This window comes from Pithys albifrons, chromosome Z, assembly GCF_047495875.1.
Source record: "Pithys albifrons albifrons isolate INPA30051 chromosome Z, PitAlb_v1, whole genome shotgun sequence".
In the NCBI taxonomy this organism is placed as follows: domain Eukaryota; kingdom Metazoa; phylum Chordata; class Aves; order Passeriformes; family Thamnophilidae; genus Pithys; species Pithys albifrons.
This window is the reverse complement of record NC_092497.1, coordinates 15,483,452-15,504,191: the sequence shown is the minus strand read 5'-3', so window position 1 is coordinate 15,504,191 and position 20,740 is coordinate 15,483,452. Positions and strand designations below refer to the sequence as shown.

The following is a 20,740-nucleotide window of genomic DNA, read 5'->3' as shown; positions in this document are numbered from 1 at the left end:
ACTCTTGTAGGAAAATGGATCATAGCACAGCCAGAAGTGGAATCAGTTACAATGGAGAGGATTAGCAATGCACACAGAATACACATTAAGACTTGGTCTCTCAAACTCTAACTTAAGAGGAATGTATTCCCAAGTTTCACTTTGTTTTCCACTTCATCATGACAGGACAATTAATTCTTTGTCTCTCAGATGTTCCTTCAACCAACAAAGAATTTTTGAACAGGGAATATTTGTGTTCGGCATGCAGTACTCTTGTTTTACTGGTATATATAAATATGTAAGTATATATATATTATATGACCATCTGTAAGAAAAAAAATCTTTCGATTTATTGGTTCCAGTTTGTGTAGAGTTTCCAGCCTTCAAAACCACAGGCTTTTGTGACTGACTGAAGAAAATGTTTGTCATATTGACTTGTATGAGGCTTGGCACTCCTGGGGTAGATCTCATGAATTCCTTGTTTCCCACGTATGTCATTATCAGCATTGTGCAGGACCCCATGTGAGCTCCATCTGAACAAACTGTACCAGAATGTGATATACTGAACACAACAGCTCAGCTCAATGCACTTAGCATAAAGGCAGCAGGGTACTGAAAGCAAAGGCTGTCAAACCACGATTTCAAATGGACTAGAAGAACAAAAAAACCCCAAGGATACACATTTGCTCTTTTTCTACCTGATCCAGTAAGTTCCAGTCAAATTGTCAATTAGTAATCACTTCATTCAAGATAATGGCTTGACCAAATATGCAAATTCAACAGTAAAAAACAGGGGGAAAATTGTCATCTACTTGCTTTAAATTTCCTTTTTTTTTTTTTTTTTTTTCAGAATGGCTTAGAAGTCCCTCTAATAAAATTTGACTTTAAGTGTGGAAGAGTAAAGAACTGAAGTTTATAATTGGGGTGTAACAAAACAGTTTATAATCATCTTGGGGAAAGTCTTGCCATCAGACCTCTAGCGCTTCAGTGGAGACAGTGGTGGAGGAGTATACAAGTTGTACAGAAATATCACTTATTAATAAGAGACTTTGGTAGCTAGAAGAGAAACAAGGATATGACTAACCCATAAAAATCAAGCTAGCTAAACACAAAGTGAAATTGAGCATGTATTTTTGCTGAACAAAAAGCAGTGTTTCTGGCTGTGCTAATTTTAGAAAGCTTATGTAGAATTCTCAGTTACCAGAACTTACTACACCTATCAAACCTAGAGCAAATGTAAATTTACAGAAGAGTAACATGTTCCAATATGCGAATCAATGATAGAGGAAACTTTATGCAAGAGCATATATCTTCATCTAACCCAATCTCAAAGCATACACACTGCATCATTGCTAGAGCACAACAGAGAAAGAAGGAAATGGCAACATAAAGAAGGGAATTAATTACATTGAAAACTGAAAGCAGCTATGAAGACCTAGAGTGTTATTTCCTGTAGCTCAAATTTGTGCCTTGAATTCTCTGCCAATTCAGATCCTGAACCCACCACGCTCATCAAAGGTTGGGCAGTTTAATAAAAGCAGGTTGATTTCTCTGCCACCAGAACATTCTGATTTGTTTAAACTGGGCAGCAAAATGAACATTTGCTGTCAGTGGGTGATATTTTAAATAGGTACAGTCTTGTAAGTGACGTCCTAAACAGAGAAAGTGTGATGCAGTACAGGGAGACAACAACCAGGTCACTTCCTCATCAGGTTACTTGCTAGTCTGACTCAGTTTTGCCTTAAGTACAACCTATCCATGAGGGACCCACAGTAAAATTCTGAAACAACATTTGGGGAAAAGAATAAAATGTCTTCTAGACAAGTAATAAATAGATCATTTTGCCTAAAATACTCCACAGAAACAAAGTGAAGCTTAATAACTCTAATATACTATATCACAGTGAAAACTGAAGGGAAATGCTACATAAGAGAATATTTTGCCCATGGAGTAAGTCTAAATACTGTAATAGTTCTTGATAAATGCTGATGTTTTGCTGAGAAGCATGAAAGAGGAGTAAGTTTTTACCTCTGCCTTGAAGACTAATTTAGTGATTGCTACCTCAAGATATATTAGGAAGGCACTCCTGCAAAAGAGATAAATGTTCAGGCTGTTACTTCAGAAAAAAACTTCTTCCTTCCTTTGTCAAGTGAGACTGATATAGTTGAAGGCATAAATGCCTGCAGAAGCAGAGCTTGTTCCACAGCATCGAAGTCCAATGGCTGTGCTGGTTTTCCACACCTTCTGTGCTAAGCATGCACAGAACAAAAATCAACATGACTCACTGGCATGGGCCATAGGGGCAGTACATAAAAAGTGAGTAAATAAAGCTCAAGACTGATGGAAAAATAATCATGCAGCATTACTCAGTACTACTGCCCATGAGACAGTACAGGGATGACTGAGGATGTGGACATGTATCATCTTTCATGGCATTTGGTATGTGCTTTCCAAATCATGCCCTTGCATATAGTGGTGGAATCAAAGGATTTCTGTTACAGGTAAGCTGCATCTACCAGCCTGCCTTCATATTAACAGAGAGAAGCAGAGCCAAAGGTCATGGTATTTGTAAATCAAAGGCAGTTAATGTAACAAACCCCTTTCAAATTATCTTTTAACTGCTTAAGTAGTTGTCACTCAAATTGAAATTACATTTTTGAGAAAGTATGTATAAAAATAATGTAAATTGCTTTTATTTGTTACAGCAATTGCTGTAGATGTTCAGTATTGACTAGCATTATGTGGTAGGGCATATGAGGAAACATAGAAGTGGAAATGGAAATTAGGTCCCGTGGGCAAACAGGCTGTGCAATAAGCAAACATCACAACAGGTATTCTGTGCCCTTCTCAGTGCAAACAAATTCTAAAGTACTGATAAAAATTTCCAACATCCTTTCTCCTGTGAATGTACTAGCAATTTCCAGACTGATGCCCAGTTCAAAGTTAACAGCTGCCTAAAACCAAACCCACTGCTCCCCATCCTGCAGCATTCCAAAGCCACCTTGCAGTGGTGCAGGATTCTCCTTGCTGAGACATGGCCTCTCCAAAACTTCCAAAGATGGCTGCTCAGAACCAGAACCAAAGAGATAAGCATTCCAGAAAGACAAGCTGAAGCTAAATCCAGCATTCCCAAACCAGGCTCCAACACTTTCCCAAACTCTAAGAGGAAAGCATTCAGACGACATGGGGAGTAAAACTGCCAGATGTGAATACCGGTTAAGAACAGCAACTCGACAAAACTTAATGGAAAGTCATGCTAGGTCACATATTGGTTGTCCTGCCTAAATTTTACAACTCACTTCCCTTTTTTTAACATTAACTCCCTTCCTATAAACAAGAAGTTGTGCAGAGGGAGCACTTTGGCAGCACTGCAGCACTTTGAGCCCCAGAGTCCCGCAGAAGTGGCTGGGGCTGTGGAGCTTACAGCGGGTAGGGCACTGTGGAGCACACCTTGGCACATCAGGTGGCAGCAAACGCCTGTGAAGCAGTGTTAGGAAAGCAAACAACACAAGAGCCAGCCTGAGAACAATGTGGGGAGTGTTTTAACAAAGAAAAAGTTACAGCACAGCTAACATGTGGTGGGAGCGGACAAAGGTAGCAAAAACAGGGATCACAAGATAAAGAAGGACGAAGACACAGGTAGGAAAAAAGGATGAGAAGATGACATATTTGGAAAGAAAAGCACAAGAGGACCTAAGTGTATATAAGACGAAGGCAGAGAAGGGTAGCAAAAGACTTGAAGTAAAGGTAGAAGAAACATAACATTGACAAACCACAAATGGAATGTGGCAGCTGATACAGTCACTGTTAGCTTAAGTAGTGAAGACACCAACTTCTTGGTCTGGTACATACGTAACCTCACAGCTCACAGAAGAAACTGCATGTATCTAGGATCACCCAAAAGAGACACTAAGGTCAGAGATTGGAGGGGAAAGCAGGCGGCGGACAATGTAAAAAGAAACAAGCAAGCACTGACGCAGCAAGTCTCTTTTTAAGGACACCTGCAGAATAATGACAGCACAACAGAAAAACTGAGGTCTTCCTCACAAATCTAACAAGTGTCAATCATCAGGTCCGATGAATTCAGTGGTCCATAAAAGCAGGGCCATGGGTTTGTCAGGATTCATTCACAGTCAAATGCAGCGGTGTATTGTCAATTACCAATGACACTATGTTCCAGACTCTTTATTACATCATCAAAACAGTGCTAGATCAGCAGAAAAGTGTCCTAATGTTCCTTATTATTTATTCCCCATCCACACCCTTGTTATATTTGAATGAAGTAACTCACAAACATACTGGCCTCAATCTGGCCTTGTTCTTGATGCTCAGTCCTTTTAATTCAAACTGCTTTTGGGAGACCAGAGTCAATCTGTAAATTCTTGTACTTTCCGTTGTTGAACTTTCAAGTTACTTCTGGCGTCTGCAGACCTTAGCCATTCTTCAAAATAATGACTGCCTTATGTATGTGCAAGAACACTTTCATACATGACAGAAAAATTCTACCTCGTACTCTACAGAGATTTTCATCAATCTCCATTTGATATTTGAAGTACTAGAATTTGGTGAGGTTTTTATTCAAGTGAAGTAAGTGAAGTAAAAATGCCAGTTCAATCCACAAAACAACTATCTGAAAGTCTTTGAAGGAAACTCCCAAAAGGGCAGCAGCAATTTGTTCCTCAGTCCAGAGGGAAGCTCCCTGTTATAGTTGCCATATACATAGCAATATAAAAACTATGGAGAGAAAAAATACCCGGAGACTCTTACTAGGAAGATTATTCATTACGTTCAACTGGAGTGAAACTCCACAGGACATTACTGATTTATGATATAGAAATTCTTCTGACAAGTCCTGCTACAAGATCTACCTGACACAAGGCTATGTGCACTGAACTGAAGCTGAGTACTCAGAGCAATCCAAGGAGTTTTTTCCCATACTCAGTGACAGTGATGACTGAAAATTTTGTGTGGCTTTGAATATATGAAGACTGAAAGTCCTAGTGATTTTTCACAATTTTTCATGATCACTACTCAACTTGATCTTTAGAGAGACTATGAAGTATACTGGGGCTTATACAGTACTTCCACCTTTTGCACATCCTGACCATAATACCTTATTTTGGATCCCACAAAAGACTGAATTGACTTTTAGAACATTCCATCATGCAGTATTTCTCCTGTTCTTTTTAAAATCTGTTTGGTTACTGTAGCTAGGATGTTTACTCATTCCACAATTCAGATCTTTACTATTTGAATGAATTGTGAACTATGAGCAACCAACTTAAAAGAAGATTCAGTGAAATTTAAAAATCAAACCACAGAATATAGGTATTGTTTTCCGTTCTTTTTATCCTCATAGTTGTCAAGAACTGGAGTACCTGAGTCTTTGCAGTTCTGCAGTGCTTTTGTAAGAGCATTCTTTCCAGTGGGTTTCAAGAGGAAAATGACTGTGACAACGGTTCTGTCTCCTGCTTGGGTAGAGTTCTTGTAGTTCTACTAGGATTATCCTTTTAATAGTGTTTTTAAAGCAGTGATCTCCACTGTTAATGGTCAGAAATGAAGGTACTATTGGGAAATACCATGTAAAAATCCTGCTAATTTACAAACTAGGTTTTTCTGAAAAAAAAACCCAACCAAATGAAGCAGCTCTTACCTCCATGACTTGACATTTGTGCTTGGGATCCCAGCTGGACTCCTACACATGAAAGGAAACGTATGTGACACACTTAAAGTTACAAACAGGGAGTATCTGAAGTTCTTCCCAAAATGAGAAAGTTGCTGAGCTGGATACATTTTCACTTTCTCTGAAACTCTGGATGGTGTAAATACCAAACGTGAGAGAAATCATGTCAATTATATTTGACTGACAGAATTAACAGTGGAAAAACACACCCCCAGTCCCAGAAGTATTGGCAATTCAACACTAGGATGAACAAAACACCAGAGGACACACAAATGGAGGGCACTCATGACTCAGAAATTAGTTGAACTTAAAGGAATAATACATATTTTCCTTCAGCTTTTATTTCTGTAATCTGGCTATGAGCCTAAAAGATCTTCTGGTCATGTCTAGAGCACTGAGTGGCCTGAAGTAAGCCTTCAGACTCTTCCTTATTTTACTATTGCAGAGAAGATTTGTTGTGAGATTGCTTGCAAAAAGTGAATTTCTGAGCAATCCAAACTGCTTCAGCTCTGTGAGAATCATGCAGATATTTCAGCTTGCAAGGACACACACCTGCTGTTTGTCTGTTAGGCGACAGTCACTCCTTGCAAATGTTTTCATGAGAACGTCTCAACTGCCTTCCTGATCTCCGGACATGGACCTCAAAACATCGGGATGAGATAATACAAACACTGGACTTGTGAGAGATAGGCTTTTAACCAATTAGAAGTTCTAGGGTGTTGGGGTGAGACCTTTTTAGCCAATAAGATGTACCTCTAACCCTATATAAACCGTGTGCTGTGGGAAATAAAAGGTCTTCACTGTAAACTTCATAAGCTTGTTGGTGAAGTCCTTTCTCTCCGCGAAAATTTGTTTACTTTAAAGATCTGGACAAAACAATCATACTCAAAATCACAGTGGGCAGATTTATATAGGAAATATATTTTTTTGACAGACTGCCAAGACTGATTTACATTATGTATCCTCTGTTGAACTTTACTTCTCTGACACCCATTCTGTCCTTGTAAGAACCCAGTCCTGCCAGTCCTGAGCTTCAGAGCTTAGTTAGAGAAGGGGCACAGATATAACACTTGAAGTACTTGCTACTTGAAATATAGGCTTCTGAAAGATTTTGAAGTTTGATTGCTATTAAAAAATGGTTCTTTCACATTTGTCTTGTTTCCCACCTTCCTCCAATGTCATTTCATAAACCAGTGTTTTCAAATAACCATAGGAGGAGTTTAGAGGGAAGCTGTGATTTTTTAAATTTGAAAATGCAAACATTTCCTGATAGGACAGAACTAAGACTGAACATTCAAGTTAACTAAAGACCAAGCTAGATCTCTACAACTGCTATTATTAGTCTTTAGCATCCCATAAAAGACTTAATTTCAGACAAAAGCATAGGTTTTCAGAATATTGTGCTAAGGAGGGGCTCATTTCACTGAGTGATATTCATGCAGAAGGAATACCATTTTCATACTTTATCTAGATTAACAAAAAACAAATAGGCACTATCATTGAGGGTAGACCTAATGATTCGTTAAAACAATGAAAGAAGCACAGGTCAGTCAGAAAATGCTTTTACACATCTATAGTAGCACACTTCCTTCTCTGCTAGGAGCTTTCCAATATGCAGTTAATGTCAGCAGGTTCTGACCATTCGACTCACAATACATGAAGAGTTTTGTAACTGCCCTAATTCCAGTTATCCTTAAACAATTACACAAAATTTCCCCAAATTACTTTTTGCAGGAGGAAAACAGGAGAAGCAGAGAGGTTTGCTGTGTGAGCCCGGACTGAGCTTAGGAAGTCAGAAAGAAGAACAGTTGCCAAATCCAAAATGATTACTCAGAAAATCCTGGCAAAAGCAACTTGCTTTCTTGTGTCAAACACACATTAAAGACACATATTAAAGACACACTAACTGCCTGTTAGTTAGAAAGCTCCATTTGCCTTCAGTTAGCTAAATGCAAGTATCAGTCACTGATATATGTGCTATAGATTGACACTAGATATTACTATGAGATAAACCCTGACTGCTTTGGAGACTCTGTAGCTTTGGAAAACCTGAAGGCAGGTACTGCAAACTCCTCTCCCACAGCAACCATGTGTCACCTTGCTTCTTGCTCAACTTTCCTTGCTCCCTTGAATTTTCTCTCAGTATTCTCCTATTATTCTGTGAGTGCCAGCAAACACACCATTAAAGCCAGCAGTTGTTCTGTTGATTTTGCTCCAATGCCTTAGTAAGAGAAAATTGAACTTACAACAGCCCACAGTCACTTGTATGCATTTAGCCAGATTTTCCTGACTACAGTCTCAGCAAGTGTGACGATTCCATCTACAGCCCACTGCACAGTAAAGAGTGTGCTACTCAAGAGAAAGAGTGTGCTACTCAAGACAGGCCTCAAGAATAACATTATAATCACATAATTTCCTCATCAACAACTGGAAGTTGTAATTACACAAAATGACCAAAACTACATTTTTGGCACACCGAGGCATATGGGATTAAGCGATTAATTCACTCCCTCTGCAGGTGAGAATTAAAATACAATGGATGCAAGAGGGTTAGACTTGTATTTAAAACAATGAATAGAAATAACTATGAGGATGATTCATGTGAGAACATCCCTGAGTGATGATATTAAGTTTTACTTCAGGAAATTGTTCTGTTTTCAGAAAAGGTCCTCTCTGGTTGGTGCTCATTTTACTATTGTATGAATCAACATCAGCAGGTAAAATGGATTTACACATGTGTGAGAGAAGGACAAAATCAAAATCCAGTTTAGTTTTGGGTAGAAAGTTACTCTTTAATTTCCTCCTACATTTAATAATCCTTACTACATTTTCTTACAACATTTAAGGTTGGCAGCCTTGTTTCACATCCCATGCGGTATAGCAGTTTTGCTTAGAATATTTAAATTTCTAATGTTTATGATGACTAACTTATTGCTCACAGTATACTAGGTTTCTCGATTGCAATTCAAATTGGGTTTGGGAAGTCTTCATAATTATTTACATATTTTTGCTGTACAGACAGCTGCTTTTGTTACTGCAACAAGAGTGACCTTGTGAAATGTCTCCCATTTACTTATGTGCAATTCTTGATTATACACCAAATCATACTGTCTCTGTTTGTTTAAGCAAATGCTAAATCCTGGTGACGCTAAAGAGTCAGTGCAAGTTTGGAATGCTGAGATGAGTTACACATTAGGGCACCTGTTTCAATAGCATTTCTCAGAGACAGTCGCAAAATCTTTACCTTGAGACTTATAATGCTGAACTCCTCATCCAACCTTTAAACACTCCTGGTATTTTCAGTCACTTCAGACGTTAAGCAGCTCACAATAGGTAGGTGGAAAAAGACAGAAGAAAAAAAACAAAAAAGGCAGAAAAAGACGAGAACCCAAAGTTATGAACTATGAAATCCTAATGACACTTATACTTGGAAGCAGCTTCTTTTTAAATGCATGCTATGGAAAGCAACTACTAAACAGACGCTAAAAATGACCCTGAGTGCTTGAGGGATCATTGGAGAGAACAGAGGCCACAAAAGGAGACTGGAGGTAAGATATTAGTGACGTACACTTGCCTGTGAACAAAAAAACCATGCACAAATGTTATTCAACTGAAGTAAGTGATACCAAATAATCTGTATTACAGCCATAGGTGATATTTATTCTGGTTTTCTGAAAAGTCAGAAAGGAAAATGTGCAGAAATTGGCATTTGCCTCAAGAACCAACCTAGGCTCCTGCACAATTTCTCAGTAACACACAAAATCACCCTAATTTGAAACTAACACCGGTTCTTTCAGAATATGCAATCTTTGCTATTCTGGGGAGCTACAAAATTAAACATACAGTCTCTTGAGCATGTTGCAACATTTCAGAGCTACTTGCACTTACTGGCATGTCTAAGATGTGAACTCGTCAATAAAAGCTCATCATGTTTGCTCTCCCTATTTTTTTTGCCCCACGGCCTGCAAAGCTGAGTTGGAAGTCTGAGAGCAAAGACTTTCAGCATTCCCTTTTTATACCTGGGATAAAGTAATGCTGGCACAGGGAATGCAGTTACACTTTGGAAAAAAAAATTATGCTTAGAGAGACCATCTTGATTGCTTCCACCTACTCTGAAACACTCAGCACTGCATCACAAATAAAGATAAGTCTCCAGAGGGAATATGCAGACTGCAGAGGGGACATTCAAGGACCAAGTCAGCATCAAGAGCTGCCAAGTTCTGAGTTTATGGCAAACTTCAAGTGCTTCTATCACCTTATGTCGATGACCAAGACAACATTATACTGAATGACGTGAAACATGAGAAATAAAACACCATTTCTGCTATGTCTGCACAAGATATGGTATTAGGATATATGATTAACTCCGCCGAGTAGCCCTGCCACAGACAGAGTCAGGTTTAAGATAACACAAATACAAATAAAGATACAAACAACAACAGTTTAAATTTCAAAATAAGAGAAAGTGTTGATAAGAAACACAAAGACCATTCTTTCTCTATATGCTCTCAGGATTGTTTTCATGGATCACATCTTACAATGTTCAGGCATCACACAGATCTCTTTAATAAATTAATCTTTCATAAGACAACAGGGAGATGAAATACATAAGAGCTTAGTTAAAAAAGAAAAAAAGGCCAAGTAGAAGTAGTTATATCCAGTAGTGGTCCTTTAATTTATAATATTAAACTCATTCTTCCCTGAGATAGAAGAGTAATGCAGTAAACAAAAGGGACTGCCACAGAGAAAAGATGCTCCAGTGGTGACACTGTGTTTTACGTTTTCTCTCTTTGTTTCCTTTCTCACTAGCCAGACAAAAGACATGACAGCTTCAGGACTTGAAGAAAGATGTGAAGACATGAACTTTGTACACTTTGTCCTAGTGAAAGCTTCCAGATGTTGCAGCAGAAGAGAAATGGCAACTGTGGTGAGAAGAGAGGGCAACCAAACTGTGAAGGATTATGATCTTCACAATAGCACCATGTTCCCTGTGCTACAGGACACATGGCCAGGATCAGCTTCACAAGTACTGAGTTCACACTCTCAGGCAGTGCCAACACAAAATTAATAGTGCAATTAAAATTCACAGCTCATAAACCCCTTCCTTACTCTTACAAGACCAGCAATATGTTTTTGATAAAACCATCTGATGCGGTTTTGCATTATGTCAGACTCCTAAGAACTTAATTTACATTGACCTTGATAAGTGTGACAGCAACAAAAGATAGCCAGGACTTTGGATGCAGATAACACATAGCCCCTGTCTCACTCCCATCCCTGCCACCACCCCTCCCTCTTCCTTTTCTCCGATGAGGAATGTGGTTCTTCCTAAGATAAGAACACCAGGGGGATATTGCAGGAGGAACTGGATGCTCAGACAATTAATGCGTTCCAGAGACGTGGGAGTTGAGATGTTTGCATTGACTTGTGCACATTGGCCTGTAAAAGGGATGGACACTGGGACAGTGGCGTAGACTGGTCCCCCAGGGGTGGAAGCAGCTCCTGGGTAGGTGCTTGCAGGGTGCATCCAGTTCAAAGATGGAATATTCACTGCTGGATACCTGAGTAAAAGCACCTAAGATCCAACCAAATATGGAGAAAATATTCTAAAGCAGCTCCATAGTGCTTTGTTGCTTTGTGGCTGTGAATTCTGCAAGGCCAAAGCTGTAAACCTGTTATGTTTCTAGCTGAAATGCTTATATTATAACTCTTTAGAGACTATAATTCATTGCAAAGGATGATAAAGTTGTTTTTTAGATACTGCACTGGCAATATTTAGATATTGTATCAGCATTAAATCCAGTCAGAATCACTCTCATAATCACTGTGTTCTACTTCTCGTCTGACCAAGAAAATGTCCTTCTACAACTCTGCTACACTCAGTCTGGTCCCTTCACTGGCCATGAAGGATCCAGTGCAATGAGGGATTTCTTTAAACATATCAAGATACAGGTAAGAAAACTACCTAAACAGTAAGTCAAATCACATCCTAAAATAACACATTTGCCCAAAGCAGGAGGGACAGAATTTAGGTTAAAGGTTGAATAATCTCTTTGTGGCTTCCCTGTTATGGGCAAAGCAATAGAGCACAGGGAATCTTTCCATGCTACAATCTCTTGTGCCCGATCTCTACAAACAAGCCTGGCATCTCATCTTTAACATCTGTAGCACAGTGTTGACAAAATTCCCCCCACAGAACACTTCCCAGGGTGCTGTGGATACATGCCAGTACTGTTGCCCCAAAGCCTTCCTTGTTCTGGGTGGGCTCTACCACTTTTCTTTTCCCTGGGCTTCTTGGCATGCTTTCTGGTTGCAAAGATATGGATTCTTGACTTTGAACTTCAAAAAGCCTAATTCATGCCCTGAAGAAAGGTGCTGAGGCAGTTTGATCTGCCATCAGAAGATATTGATCTGCCATCTGGAGATACTGATCTCTCCTCCTTGACTGCAATTTGACCAACTCCTGCAGCAGGCACAGCTGGCTGTGCTATACGAAGAAGGAGGCTCCAAGGCCACTCACTCCTTGTCCAACAGCCTGTATGACCAGGTGGTACACTGGACCAGGGAAGGGAAGCCCCTGACTGCCAGTACAGGAGGGCAGGGTGGTGGGGTTGGGGGCACACTCAGAAAAGGAGTATTTTTCAACCAAATCAGTTTGTCAAACCAGTTTCCATGTGACTGCAAAAAAGCTTGTGCGAGCATGTGGGAGGCAGCCCTGGTTTGGAAACAAGCAGCCAAGCACAGAAGAGCCCAGTTCTTTCACTGGCAATGAAGTGCTTATTTTTGGGGAAAAAAACAAAACAAGAACTCCCCCTTGCTTCTCATGAGGTGCCTAAGGCTGAGTACCAGTGATTCTGCACAGCTTAAAAATGATGCAATGGCACACAGGGTGGAGTAAGAGATGCAAGCAGAAGCCCATTAAGTCCCTTGTCTTGACTTGTGGTGTGGTTCCAGCAGCAGGAATTAGCATAAAAGACAAAAGAAATTAGATTGCATGGTTTCCACTTGCCACACATGAAATTAATGAGAGCAATTTATAGTGACTAAATGAACCTGAAATTTTGGATAACATTTCTGTTTTGACTATACAATGAGCTCCAGCAGCTCTGGCTCCAACAAATCAGAGAGACGTGTATTAAGGAGGTGTAATTAAGCCAGTTTAGAAAATAACAGTATCATGAAGTTTTATACAGGGCTACTGCCCAGTTTTGCTTTCTCTGAAATTTGAAAAACTGAAGGTGTTTTTAACACTTTTAAAATTTTTCTTAATTTTAACTATGCTCTTTAGTTGTACCAGAAAGAATAAAAGGAAATGTCAAATTGTCACTAAAAATACAAATTTCAAGGTATACATTTTCCCAACAAGATCAGGAATCAAAGAACATGGGAAATACTGATGTACACTGTGTAAAATTTTCAGGTTCATTTCTAAATGATTAAGCTTGAGGTAAGCATCCAAATTAAATTACAGCATTTCAAAGGAGAAGAAAGAAAAATTATTGTACTCAAAAGACTGCAGTGATAATAGCAAAACAAAACTCAAGACCGTCAGTAGTTTTTGTGATCTTAGCACTAGAGAGCACTTAGGATTAGTAGTGAGAGTAAAGTCAGTGTCCACATCACAAAATAGATATAAAAGAAACATGTTAAAATAAAATATATATCAGTGGCAGAGCTAATAATGCCCCTCCTAAATCTTCCTTACGTGTCCCACTACTAAATCAGGTATTCAAATGTTTTAATCTTTGCTCTAATTTATTCATTTGAGGTGACAATGTCAGTATCAGGCACCTGTTTTTATGGAAATCTCCATCTGAAACAGTTCAGTGATTTCTAAGCAGGCTAGAGAAAGTGGTTTGCTCATGCTAAGTGCTCTGGCTGTTCTTCATTTTGAAAATAGCTTTAGAATTAGGAATACATCATCATCTTTGTGGAAATGTGCCCCAACTCCATTATGCACCATCCTGAAGGCTTCACACTGTGCCTCAATTTGCACTGGCCCCTGGCATAGGACACAATGTTATCACATGAGGTGCAGATAGACCTATTGTTTTTATTAAAGTGACTGCTTATATAATGCTATTATAGGTCAGTGTAAGTCTCAATCTGTTGGTGAGATGTTTGTGCTGTTATCTGAGCTGGGAAACCAAACATAGGAGTGATCCCTTTTGAGTCCTAAGGGCACAGAACATGGTGGCACATGTTCGAAATTCCTATGACAGTGGCAAAATGCTGACAGATTAATCTACACCTGGCCCCCAAACATGCCTATGTATGCTCACTGAACCATAAATCAAATATGTTTTTACAAGTTTTCTTCTTTTAGAAATCACTCAGGAGGTATTTTGAGCTCAAATTAGGATCCTTTTTCTTATAAAAGTGCCAAGCCCTTTTCAAACCATGTTAAGTGAGGACCAGATTAAACTATCAGTTCCATCTAGAGAAGCAGCACTACAAAGAAGGAGTATCTCCAGTGGTGCCTTGTAGAAGGTAAGTCAAAGAGCCGTCACTCATTAGCACTGCAGAAAGCCTGTCAACTCCTTCCGAACAGCTGCTGCCACATTTGACAGCAGTAGATTTGCACCATGGGGCTCCCTGTGCTCCATTTAACCCCACCCAGCTGCATTGTGTAAGTCCTACCACAGAGAATGAAACAACTGTGAAGAGCAGAAGTGTATGTACACATGGGTGAACACACATGTACATCTCTTTCCCTGCCTGTCACTGGAGTTGGACAGGAAAACTGTATCCTATCCTAAACTGTTTTCAGACAAGGCTACCAAAAAAGCTAATGAATGTATTTTTAAAATATTAAATATGATAGGACTTTCCAGCCTGGAAAGAGACAATTTAGTAGGGAGATTTTCAAAAGTAGAAATAATGAAGAGATAACCTGAGATTGGTAAGTTACTCTCTCTTGAAATGAAAAACAGCTCCAGAAACATTACAGCTAGTGCAACTAGTAAGTAGCAAGTTCAAAGGAACAAAAGGATGCATTTCACCACTAAACTTGTAGTTGAGCTGTGGCATTTAGGACCCTAAAATTTTATGCATGTATATATTCAAGAGAACAATCGTCAAATTTACAGGAAAAAAATATTCAAAGGTAGTAAAAAATATCAAGGTACCACCTCTGGCTCCAAATCCCCAAGACGCACATCACCGGAGGAAGGCAGAAGGGAGTACTTACTCCATTTTCTGCTCTTCACTGTGCATTTGGCAAGCAAATATTGAAGATGTAGTAGATAGGACACAAAACTAAAGGAATTTTAAATTTTCACTGGCACACTTCACAGTGCTTTTGAAAAGAGAAGCCTTCAAGGAAGACAGACATGAGTTAACAACTTGTGGTGGTTCCAAATATTTTTTCCTACTGAAAATTAAATTAGAATTTATTTGATTAGTCAACCTAGTTTTGTTATCCCTTGTCAGTAAGGCACAAAATCAATAACACTTGCTAACACAAACATGATACAAGCTTTCTTTTCTACTTTTAGTAAAATAATACTGGGCAAGCTCCTGTCAATTCACAGCTCTGTTCTTGTAATTCCTATTCCATTTTACTGCCCCAAGGAAACCTGAGTTACATACAATGTATATACAGAGAGGTCAGAAGGAGGTGTATGGCAGCGATAGCATGAAATTCACAGTTTGGAAAGGTGTAAAGTCCTTTACTCTTCTCTTAAACTCTACCCTGTCTCCTCTCTGTAAATGGCACCTCTCAGGCTTGCTTGCAAGTTGCTATATAAGCACCAGTCTGGGCATCCAGCCAAGCATGGGAAAGTCTAAACCATATCCCCTGTTTAGTCCACAGCCAAAGTAATTTTTAAAGCATTTTTTATAAAAGCAGGCAGATTGTCATAAGGGAGGGTACAGAAAACTGTAGGGAAAGGTGGTTTAATAAAGCCCTTCAACATCTAGTCATTTATCACCAGTAAGACTGATAGCTCCTTGTGAAAAAACCCTCCTATTAATTTCTCAGTTACCAGAATAGATACAGCATTCATGGTGGTTTTTAGACTGCTCCACATGCTGAGATGTGAAAAGCAACAGTGGTCTGAAGAACTAAAGGAACAGAGCATTTCCTGAACTTTTTCCATGTGCTTATTCTGCCACTGAGATTCTACCACAGATAGATGGAATAGATTTCTTTCTTTCTTCCCCCTGCCTGCAAGTGTACCCTTGCAAATCTTGTGGAGCTCTTCATACAGCATTTACTCACTCTGGGACTTCTGAACTACATATGAAGAGAAGGCAGGGGATGCAAAGCTTTCCAATCCAGTCGCTGATGCAATCCGTTTGAGAGTAACAGCAGGGCTCAAGAAAAGGGAAGGGACCATCAAGACTTGTAAGCCTCTGAACTGTCAGAAGAACCAAAAATCTCTCTCATTTTCAATTCCCAAAGAATCAAATGACCAGTACTATTAGTGAACAATGTGTTACAGTGGAATGGCCTGGGACACAACAGTAAGAGAAAGTGCTTAGTGGAATAATCTAATCCAAGTGAACGATTAACTTATATACATTCAGTGAAAATTGAGCAGTTGCTGCCAGGGATCTAGGAAGGTAGATCAAATGAAAGGTGATGCTGGGATTAAGTCCAGTTTGCAAAAAGAGAATAACTAGCATTCTTATGACGGGAAGATGAGAGACAAAAACTCCCTTTCATGCTGTTCCAGAGCATTGAGCACCTCAGACTGTCCCTAGTGACAGAAACCCTTTCACACTTCTCATTTTTATTTTTTTTCTCACCTCCTCATTTCCTCCCTGAGTTCTTTGCTTCCACTGATGTATTCCCTGTCTTCTTTCTCATCGTGCTTCACAGAATCCTAGAATGGGTAAGGATGGAAGGGTCTGCAGTGTACCATGTGGTCCATCTTCTCCGCTCAAGCAGCATCATCTTAGAGCACATTGGGAGACTCCACAGCCTCTCTGGGGTAGAACTTCCTGTCCATCAGTTTCTGCCCATTGTCTCTTGTCCTGTTGCTTGGCACCACTGAGAATAGACTGGTCCACCCCCTTGACATCCTCTTCCCTCCACCCTTATTTTCTTTTATTTTCTCTTTGATATTCCACACTTCTTGACTTCAACCCTGAATTATTTTCAACACTGCCTGTGATGGGTGAAATGTAGGAGTGTGTGATGTATTGTCTCTTAATGACAGTAGGCTGCTTGCTGAAGGACAAATCCTGGCATGGTCCCAGGGCACAGCTCTGTTTTCTGTCCAGGGCAAAGAAGTTCCCAGCAAACCTCCTGAAATGGAGCTCAACCCAGACAGAGGGAAAAACCCCAAAACAAAACAAAGAAACAACCTGAAAGATTTACAAAGGGATCTATCTTGGTATCTTTAATTAGGATGCATTCCACAACTGTCCTGCCCGCTCCACAGGGAACATTTGAGGTTTTTGCTATTAGGACAACTGAATTCTTTCCTAAAAAGTCTGAAAATACATTTTGCCAAGCATTTAAGAAGAACATTTTATGAAGAACTAGGAATAATTAACTTTAGGAATAACATATTAGAATGAAATTGAAATTCACCATAAACCTAGTGAGGCACTAGAACAGGTTGCGCAGAGAAGCTGTGGCTGCCCCATCCCTGGAGGTGTTCAAGGCCAGACTGGATGGGGCCCCGAGCAATCTGGTCTAGTGGAAGGTCACCCTGTCTGTGGCAGAAGAGTTGGAACTAGATGATCTTTAAGGTTCCTTCAAACTCAAACCATTCTATGATTTGTGTGAATTCTGTTTTGCCACTTGAAGTCCAGAAGTATCTAGGAGAACTACAGCTCTGCTTATGTAACTGTGAGAACTTACCAAAGTCCATTTAAAGACTGCAATAATAAATGTATCAACCAAAAATCACAAGTATTACAAATGAAAAGGTATCAAGTCCTTGAAATACCACAAAGTTTCCTCCAAACTGCTGCCACAAAATCCCTGACATCCTTTCTAAGATCCTTGTATAATGCAGCTGTTGCAGCATTTAGCCATTTGTTACAGAATTTATAAACAGATTTACTTCTGTCACAGGTTTTTTTCTGGTGAAAAAACTCTTTGTTGACACAGACAATGACAATTTTTTCTATGAAAACAGTCTTTTAAGTTCACATCAAAGATAAACTGAATAGGCATTAACATTTGAACGGCTTTTTAGAAAGCTGGGTTATAAATTAGGAATGTCAAGATCTCAGTGACTCCTGAGCAATTTAAGTCCTATCACTCATACTAAAATAGACACAAATTAATTACAGAATGAACACAGGGTGGGGCTGGCTCTGCCATGCTTACTCATGAGGAACAGGGTGTACCTAGACAATTCCCCCATGGGACACTTCTGCAGAATGTACTACAAGCCTGTTCAGATTAATATGAGAAAAGAAATATAATAAAATGTTCCTATTTGAACCACTTAAAATGCTAATATGTTGCTGCTAATGAGACCAAACTGGCACACTTCTGGTGCAGTGCCTGGATGAATCTCAGTCCCCAGCACATGAGGTTTTTCTTTTGTAGCTGTAGCACACAGTGGAAATAAAGACATATGTACATAGGAAGAAAATATGTAATAAATATGAGCCAACCTTCCTGAATTCCAACTGCAGCAGCACTGCCAGGATGGGAAATGCCTAATTGCTGGCACTCTATACCTGGCTTTGACATGCACTTTGCCAGTGAGATTTACATCTCTTTGGTACGAAGCAACAAACTGATGAGACAAAAGAAATACAGTTCTAATTTGGGTTCTGGAAGAAAGTAGGCTGTAGCGACCTTCTGTGCATTTCTTTGCCAGTGTGATCCCTTGTGCCTCAGTATAACAAAATTGTCATTTGCTTCTGACTTCTTATCACTCTTCAAGATGTTGTGCTCAGTTCCTCTTTTCCATTCAGACAACCCTAATCTTTTCCTTGCTTGCCACTGCAGTCCTTCAACACAGAGCAAATTGCTGGGCAGCTGCCTTCTCTTTCACCCTGTCTAAACCAGTCCAACCTGGCTCCTTGGCTGCGTATCCAGAGAGCCAAGTCTCAGAGAACATGGACCTCCCATCTGCTCTGAAGTTACGCAATTCGAGATCACTATTAGGGAATATCTACATGATGTTAATAGGTCAGCAGCATATAACAGGTGCAGGCTGTATAGACAGCTGGATCCAACTGCACTTCAGGTAAACTTATTCTAAAGGATTATCCAAACCAAATTTCAATACTTTCAAGAATATTCTCCTGGTATATGGAGAGTGCCACTCCAGGAAGGAGCCCCAAATGCATGGAAGCAGGTAGCTATATGAAGATAGGCATTTACAGTGCCACAGAATCTCCTTCGGCTCATATCCACACAGCTGCATAAATACAACTCTGGCCTGTATCCTTTTCTCCCATTTTAGTTCTTGTCCCCGCTAAATTTGAACTTATTCCTTCCCTCCTCCACACTGCCTTGGCAGCAACAAGGGGTCACTGAACGCACACAAGACAGGCTTCCTGCTCTCGCTTCCCAGGCTTGGCCACATCCCAGCCCACAGCAGCTGGCTCTGGCTGCTGGAGAAATTCTGCTTCATCTCTGCAGCCCTGGGACACAGTGTGCTCAGACACCCTCCGTCGGGAGCACACACAGGCTTGTCAGTGCTAATTGCTGGGAGAGCCTCGGCAAACTGTGATGTCAGGGTCTTAGGAGATTTTAGTTTCTAAGTGCAAACAAGCTTCTACTGAGCACAATCATACAGAACTGAGAATTCTTGCAGGAGCACCAGAATCTGAGCACATTTTCACAAACACAGTAAAAGACTATTCCATGGTGAGGCTACTGGCAACTGTGAATATTTCAGTAGGATAACTCTGGCAACCATAATCACATGAAGTGTTAGCAACACTGCCTACAGTCATTCTGCCATCAGTGAGCCTGGCAGTGCAGAGTAGCACACAAAGTTGTGCTTGATGCATTTATTTGTGAGAATGACAGAATAATTTAGGTTAGGAGGGACTTCTGGGGGGTCATCCAGTTTAACCTCATAGCCAAAGTGGGGCCATCTTTGAAGTCAGATCAGGCTGCTAAAGGCCTTGCCCTGTCCTGCTTTGAGTATCCAAGAGATGGAGATCCTGTGGCCCCTTTGGCAAAACCTTCTCAGTCTGCAGGGAAAGAATATTTTCCTTATGCTGAAATGGGTCATCTTCTGTTGCAGTCTGTGACCACTACCCCTTCCTATTTTTTATGTGTACCTCTCAGAAGAAACTGGCTTGTCCATAAAAGTTCCTGTAGGTAACAGAAAAACAAAGCCAGTTTCTTCAGCTTCCCCTTGTTTATTGTGTGCTCCCGCCCTCTATCCATCCAGTGTCCCTCCGCTGGACTGTCTCCAGCTTGTCAGCAATACTTGTAAGTACTTATAAAGCTCTCCAGATTGCACAATCCCACAAGAACACACTGTCTTAACAACAGTAATATAAATATTATGAATACATTTTACACATCTTTCATGATTCATTAAAGAAAATGACTACTAACAAAGTGGTAGATCTGGGCAGTAATTACAGCACAGTACAGGGCAGTTTCCGCAGGAGTGTTGTACAGTAAATTTAAATAATAAAGCTTATATAAGACTATAAATATTAGGTAGAAAATGTCCTGAGGAATTTCATAACTCTAACAAGAAATATCTGAGACCATGTGGGGTGTAAGAACAGGCTACAAATTTTGAGTCACAATTACTTTCTGTTAGAATATTCCATGTATAGCAAAAACATGTATTTCTGTGAACTGAGATGTTTTTGATTTGCTTCTGAAAAGTATTTCAGAAAACAAAAGCCTCATTAATCACTTTCTACACATAGGAATTGGAAACACTTCTTGTCATTGAACACCAGTCAGTATGTTTGAAGTTGTCCATGGAGAAGCTCTGTAAATTATCCACCTCCCTGCTGGGAAACAGCAACTGTGATGAAAACTTCTCCAGCATAGCAAGGGCAGTTACCTTATCTTATGGCACTAGTTTTTAGCCCTCACACAGGGTTTTATGGGTTTGTCAGGCCACATTTGAGTTCTCCTTGCCTTCACGAAGCCTGTCTTTTCTCTTTTCATTACACAGAGAA

At 39.9% G+C, this 20,740-nt stretch overlaps 1 protein-coding gene across 3 annotated transcripts in view; it reads right to left on the bottom strand.

The window, feature by feature from the left end:
* GHR (growth hormone receptor) overlaps positions 1 to 20,740 on the bottom strand; it is a 146,973-nt gene that overhangs the window by 18,653 nt on the left and 107,580 nt on the right. For 2 of the 3 annotated variants that reach the window (XM_071580740.1, XM_071580739.1), the window contains exon 4: positions 5,633 to 5,674. The exons of the other annotated variant lie outside the window; for it this stretch is intronic. In XM_071580740.1, coding sequence (XP_071436841.1) covers positions 5,633 to 5,674 — 42 coding nt within the window. The remainder of the gene's footprint in view (positions 1 to 5,632; positions 5,675 to 20,740) is intronic. 3 annotated transcript variants of the gene reach the window in all.